Raw genomic sequence first — 7,289 nt, 5'->3', positions numbered from 1 at the left:
AAAAAAAAAAAAAAAAAAAAAAGATTAATTTCATTTTTTTAAATGTGAAATTTTAAATTACACGTATGATTTGCACTTCTGGCTGACATTTCTATTGGGAAAGCACTGTTCTAGAAGCTTGATGAGATTGAGGTTCTGTTTTTTGACAAGAATTCATGGGTAGTTTTTAGATTTCCTATAGGAACATGTCAGGAGGTACAGAATGTCTGCTTTTCTCTCTTTGTGATTTTTTAAGAATTGAGAAAAATTCAAGTGTCAGCTTAATTCCTCCATTATAGTTTCCTATCAGACTTTTTCATTGAGTGGTTTTAGCAGCCTTTGATGAGCATCGCCTATATCTGCTGTTTTACTAGAGATTCCAAAATGATGATATTCTAATACTCCTTCTTTATTAGCTGGAAAGAACTTTCCCTCAACTGTCTGATTCTGAAATATAGTTCATACAGTAGAGACCAGATAAATTCTTGCTTCTTTGCCTTCACTCACCATTTTGCAGAATGACTGGTGTCCTAGTAACCTAAACATGACCAATGAGTTTGTTATTTACTTTTTTTTTGTATTATTATAAACTCATTATAATCATTATTCTTTTTTTGCTATTTAAATTGTACATATTTGGCCAGTGGGAGCTTTTTCAAGTATGTTCCTTTGTTTTTTAGACCAGCCCTCTTAGTCTCAAATAGCTTCCTGGCTTTCTGGTATGACAAGATAATCTAGGCTCATCTTGTACGTTTCCTTTTCCAGACCTTGAATCAGCCAGTTCTTCAACAAGCCTTGGTTTTAGAAGGAAATGGCATTTAGAGACCATTAAGGGGCCCTAGGGGTGCTTATACCATAAGTGGGTTAGTAGACAGAGCTAGGAAATAGATTTTTTTTTGAAAGGGTAAGGTAGATCAGGGATTCATACTAATAAATTAATTCAAAATTAAGATTACAAGGGTTTTGGTTAACTTTTTTGAATTTATATTTCCCTTCTCTCCTATGCTAGAATTCTTAGTTCCTAACATTAATTTATTAGCTCTACTTCAGTATGTATACATTTCAAAATAATCCTAACACTACTCATAATGTGATTACTGAATTCAAATTAATATTTCTTTGCAGTTTCTTTTTCACTCTTAAGTTGTATCTGGCTAGGGATGTGTAGTCCTAATACTGTGTTGCGAAGTCACTTGATAAACACACATACACACACACACACACACACACATTCAGTACATTGAATATATATGTATTCAACGCTGTTCTCAGAAGCAAAAGGGTAGCATACTGTAAAGACTTTGCTTTTTTCCCTGACCAGTATCCTGGAGCTCCCTACACGGTTCTATATAAAGATCTTCCTTATTCCTTTTTGCAGCTCTACAGTGCTGCCTGTGTTCCTCCATATTATTTAAGTCCTTTTGACCAGAACTGAAGTCTCTAGCTAGGTACTTTATTTCTAGGCCTCATGAAGGATAAATTGCAAGGCTAGAAAGGTGAGAGAGCATCTATTTTTACCTTTTTAATTTTTGAATAATTTTAAGTTTACAAAAAGATGCAAAAATAAATGCCCAGCATTCCTTCATCCAGCATCCATAATATTAACATCCTACGTAACCATAATAAAATGCTCTAAATCAGGAAATTAACATTGGTTATAATACTGTTAACTAAAAAAAGAAAAATTTTAAAGGAGTGCCTAGATGGCTTAGTCAGTTGAATGTCCAACTGTTGATTTCAGTCATCCCAGGGTCATGGGATCGAGTCCTGTGTCAGACTCTGTGCTGAGCATGGTGCCTGTTTGAAATTCTCTCTCTCACTCTCTCTCCCCCACCCCCCCCGCCTGCCTCTTTCTCTCTCTCAAATAAAAGTTTTAAATATTTAAAAAAGTAATAATAATACTATTAACTAATCTACAGACCTTGTTTTAATTTCACCAGTAGTCCCACTGATGTCCTTTTTTGGGTCCAGGACCTTATATTGCATTTAGTTGTTCTGTCTTCATAGTCTCCTCAGTTTTTGTTGTCTGTGACTTTAACACCTTTGAAGAGTGCTGGCCTTTTATTTTGCAGATTGTCTGTGGATTTGGGTTTATCTGATGTTTTCTCAGATTCGATCAAGGTAAAGAATTTTTAGCAAGAACACCACATAAGTTGTGTCCTTCTTGGTGGATCATATCAGGTGGTGCATGAAATCAGTATGTCTTACTACTGATGATGTTCACTTTGATCACTTAAGGTGGTTTGTGCTAGGTTTCTCCACCGTAATGTTACCATTTTTCCTTTTGTAATTAATAAATATCTTATGGGGAGATACTTTGAAACTATGCAGATATCCTATTTACATCACACTTTTGCTGCCTAATTTTGGCATCCATTGATGATTCTTAATCTGCAACAATTATTATTGTGGTGTTTACCTGGTGGGATTTACTGTTCCTACCACTCTTTTTACATTAATTAGTTGGAATTCTGCTGTAAGAAAGAGCTATCCTTCTTGTCCAATTTATTTATTAGATTATAACAGTAAATGGATATTTCTTTTATTTGCTAGATTATAATACATTTCTATCATTATTTTATTGCTCAGATTGTCCCAGATTTGGCCATTGTGAGCTCTTTCAAGTTGGCTCCTGTATCATTTTGATATATATGCCCTCATCATTTTTTGTTGTTGTTTATGTATTTTGAGAGAGGGAGAGAGAGCACAAGCAGGGGAGGGGGCAGAGAGAGAGAGGGACAGAGGATCTGAAGTAGGCTCTGGGCTGACAGCAGAGAACCTGACACGGGGCTCGAGCTCACAAACCGTGAGATCATGACCGGAGGCGAAGTCTCAGGCTCTGACTGAGCCACCCAGGCTCCTCATCCCCCATCATTTTTGAGCATATCCTTGCCTTTTGGCCTTATAAGATGTCACACACTCATCTTTATGCTTTCCCTGCCCTAGCCCTGTAATCAACCATTTCTCAAAGGAGCCCCAGAACCAATAGCATTTACAGGTTAAGTTTCTAAGACTCAGATGGATTAAGTGAACTGGCCAGGGGTCCATATTCTCTAGCTACAAATCTGTGATTCTCATATGTAAAATTATGGTCCAGGAATCAAGTATAAAATCTGGGAAGAAGTCCATGTGAAGTCATACAACCTCTTGAGACTGGACTATGTCTATCTCACAAGGGCAGGAGCATGCAAAGGAGCCTAGAAACAAGCCTTCAAAAACAGCATCATAATCTTGTGCTTTGTGGGGCACCAGGGGGGCTCAGTTAGTTGAGCATCTGACTCTTATTTTCAACTCAGGTCATGATCCTAGGGTCATGGGATCAAGCCCCACATCAGGCTTTGCACTGGGCATGGAGCCTACTTGAGGCTTTCTCTCTCTACCTCTGTCCCTCTCTCTTGCTTGTGCTCTCTTTCTCTACAAAAATAAAATTTAAAAAAATAAATAAAAATTTTAAAAATATTTATCAAAAAAATCTTGGGGTGCCTGGGAGACTCAAGTCGGGTAAGCATCCGTCTTGGGTTCAGGTCATGATCTCGCGGTCTGTGGGTTCAAGCCCTGTGTCGGGCTGTGTTGACAGCTTGGAGCCTGGAGCCTGCTTCAGATTCTGTGTCTCCCTCTCTCTGTCCTTCCCCTTTTTGCACTCTCTCTCTCTCAAAAATAAATAAACATTTTTTAAAAATTTTTAAAAATCGTGTGCTTTGTAAGGTACACAAAGGTACACCTTATTTTCTTCTTGGGTATTCCCCTTAGTTCTCCCTTAATAAGTTTAATAAAGTATACTTCCCATTCTGATTCAACAGGGCTAAAGGGACTCAAGGACTCATAGGGATTGGTGGCCACACTTGGATTTGAGTATGTAAGGGGCAGGTGTAACTCAGGGGCAGGATTTGGCTACCTGTTTGTCCCTTTTGGAGAACTGTCCTAGTGCTCAAGTTTGGGGTATTTGTAATAAAAGAGGAAATTCCCTTATATAGGTTTCTCTATCTGAAAATAGAATTTTCCCATGAAACCATTTGTAAGCCAAAATGGCATAAGGCAAAGAAGTGATTACCATTAATTTATATGGGAAAAGTGTGTGCATTCCCAAAATGCCAAAAATAGCCTGTCTTCGGCTTTTCTGATACCTTAAGATACATCTTGCTAATGGGTGTACAAACTAAATCAAAATAAAGCACAGATCGAGGAGCCTAGCTGGCTTAGTCAGTGGAACATGTGACTCTTGATCTTGGGGTTGTGAATTCAAGGCCCACATTGGGCTTAGAGTTTACTTAAAAAAAAGAAAAAACTATTAAAAGATAAGGGGCACCTGGGTGCCTCAATTGGTTAAGCATCCAACTCTTGATTTCAGATCAGGTTATGATCTCACAGCTTTTGCATTCCAGCCCTGTGTTGGTCTCTACGCTGACTGCACAGAGCCTGCGTGCAGGATTCTCTCTCCCCCCATCTCTGCCCCTCCCCCGCCTGCTCGCTCTCTCTCAATACTAAGTTAGTTAATTAAATTAAATAAAACACAGATGGAAATACAGTTCTGCTGAGATGTTGAATGTACTTCCCTGGGAAGCAGTTGGACGGTACCACTCTTGCCGCTCAGGGTACACGCACTGCACCTGTAAAGGCTTGTTGCAGAATAAACGCTGAATACTATTTTTACTTTTCACCTTACTCTTTAATGTTTATTTTTGAGAGAGCGAGAGAGAGAAAGCGTGTGTGAGCACGGGTGGGGGAGGAACAGAGAGACAGGGAGACAGAATCTGAAGCAGCTCCAGGCTCCAAACTGTCAGCACAAGAGCCCGACACAGGGCTTGAACTCAAACTGTGAGATCATGACCTGAACTGAAGTCAGACGCTCAACTGACTGAACCATCCAGGGGCCCTTACTTTTCACCTTTTAAAATAAAAGTGAAAATCCTCTTTAAATTTCTTTTAGTTAGCACAGACAGGTACTAATGTAGGCCTTTTATAAAAGTGAAATGGCATAACCTGAACTTTCAAAAAGTGGAGGATACTTGTTCCCTCTTATATACTGCAGCTTTTTGGATAGAGAGGAGTTAGCTGTGGACCTCAATATTTGCCACTAAGAACAGCCATAGCAAACTCTCAAGGCTAATTACCTGTTCTTGGTGAACTCCAGCATGGGTACTTCCAAGGATTCCTTCCATCCTCTTTCCTCCCTTCCTTTACATTTACTTTATTTTAACCTAGGTACATGACTCAGAAATAGGAGATCTCTTCTCCCTCCTCCTGTTCCCCTCACCCCTGCTGTTCTGTTCTTTCTGATGAGTATGTTACCCCTGGAGGTCTACATATGTGGATCTCTGAGCGCTAGTGATGTTCAAATGTGCACTTTTTTGAGGGGCTTATGTCTAGGAGCAAGTGATACGTCCTTGCCTTTGGGACACAGTCCCTGCCTTTTTAAAATAAGAAGGTAAAAAATAAAATGAGAAGGTAGACTTAGGTGATTTCCCAGTTCCTTTCCAGCTCTGACTCTAGAATTTCTTCTGTCCCACTCAGAAAACTTTTATCTGAGTCTACACTTGAATCTACACCTATAGGTATGCATGTGGGAGCAGGGAGGTTGAGGGAGTCAAGTAGATATTCTCTCTACTTCAGCACATCCATAGCTGATAATAGTATAAGAGGAGATGAGAAAAAGGGAGGTGGCAAGCCAGAACTGCCACCAGATAAGCTTGGACTCTGGGCCTTGTGGGAAGTTACCTGGTTTGTCTGTTCCCTGCTATCAGGGCTAATTCTAGGATCACAGCCTTTATATTGGGTGGCCCTTAACTAGACACAGATAGCACAGGATGTTGTTTCCCAGTCTAGCTTGATTCTTCTTGTTGGACAAGAAACTACCAGGGCATTTGACTTCCTTTTGGAGGATTGCCTGAGTGTGGCTTATTTAAGAAAAGTCTGATCTGTTAACTCTCTCTTTGCATGTGATATATGATGTGTTTGTTGTTATTCTACTCTGCAGCTGAAGGAATGTATCCGAGCATTGGATCAGGAACACAGCCACACTCCCTTCAGGCAAAGCAAATTAACTCAGGTAAAGTTAAATGTGAACTTTGAGTTTGTTCTCACTTGTTCTTTCATTCATTTGTTCATTCAGCAAAGCATCCACTGCCAGCAATGCATGATGCCAAGCTTGGGGGTCCAGGGAAGGAAAGAGTCACATTCTTTCCAGGAGCTCATTCTAGGTAGAGAGGGGCATCCTCGGGCAGAGATGCCTGTGGTGGGAGGCAGCTGGGCATTTTCGGGGCAGTGGTGCTCTTCTGGTCATCACTCAACAGCTTTTTGCCAATTTCTAATATAAAGAAATATTTTTTATTTAGTGGAGTCTCTGAGCCTTTGAAGGGAGGTTGGTGTAGTTGTACTAAGTACTTTCTTAGCTGTAAGACTTAGACTAGTGTTTCAAGATAAAAAATAACAGCTGGAGTTAAAAAGAATGAGATAGATGTATTTTTGAAGAGTTATTTTGGGGCGCCTGGGTGGCTCGGTCACTTGAATGTCTGACTCTTGATTTCGGTTCAGGTCATGATCCCAGGGTTGTGGGATCAAGCCCCGCATCGGGCATTGCACTGAGTGTGGAGCCTGCTTAAGATTGTATCTCTCCTTCTCCTCCTCTCCCCTGTTCACATGTGTGCATGTGCTGTCTCTCTTAAAAAAAAAAAAAAAAAGTAAAAAAAAAATTATTTTTAAGTAATGTCTATATCCAACAGGGCTTGAACTTAAAACCCTGAAATCAAGAGTCACATGCTCTACCAACTGAGCCAGCCAGGTGCCCCGGATGAGCTAGATTTTTGACAGGTTCTGATAGGAAAGATGACCAAGATCTATAGTATAAAAATATGTTATGAGACAAAAACTACACAAAAAAATTCTGCATGTATTAACTGATTATTCTGAGTGTTAAAACTATAGGTAATTTTTTCCTCCATTTTTCTGCCATGAAACTGTGCTTTATTAACAGAAAATGCTAGTAAGTCAGCATTGTAATAGCTATAGAAAAGTGGCCCGTGGAGGGGTCTACCTACATATAAACTGCTGTGAAGGCAGTTATGGGTGCTTCTGATTCCCTTCTGCACCAAGTCCTGTGCCCAGTGGAGAACTGACTAGGGTAGAAGGCAGTTTATGAGATCTTTGTATTTTGGGAGAGGTTTTCAGTCTGTGCAGCTATCCTAATGGCTCCACAGGGCCTGTGGCAGAACCTATAACATAACTCCTTAGTAGTCGGAACTGGTTAGATGATGTCTTCTCAAACATTTCAGCCAGAAACTTAGAAAACCTTTCTTATGGGTGATTCTGACATT

At 39.9% G+C, this 7,289-nt stretch overlaps 1 protein-coding gene across 1 annotated transcript in view; it reads left to right on the top strand.

Annotated features, from left to right (window-relative positions):
- The window catches only part of KIF24 (kinesin family member 24), a 74,832-nt gene that overhangs the window by 55,603 nt on the left and 11,940 nt on the right, over nt 1–7,289 (top strand). Inside the window, exon 9 of the mRNA XM_049625183.1 lies at nt 5,954–6,025. Coding sequence (XP_049481140.1) covers nt 5,954–6,025 — 72 coding nt within the window. The remainder of the gene's footprint in view (nt 1–5,953; nt 6,026–7,289) is intronic.

The sequence above is a fragment of the Panthera uncia genome, chromosome D4 (assembly GCF_023721935.1).
Source record: "Panthera uncia isolate 11264 chromosome D4, Puncia_PCG_1.0, whole genome shotgun sequence".
In the NCBI taxonomy this organism is placed as follows: domain Eukaryota; kingdom Metazoa; phylum Chordata; class Mammalia; order Carnivora; family Felidae; genus Panthera; species Panthera uncia.
The sequence above is the reverse complement of the archived record's forward strand: the minus strand, read 5'-3'. Positions and strand labels throughout refer to the sequence as shown.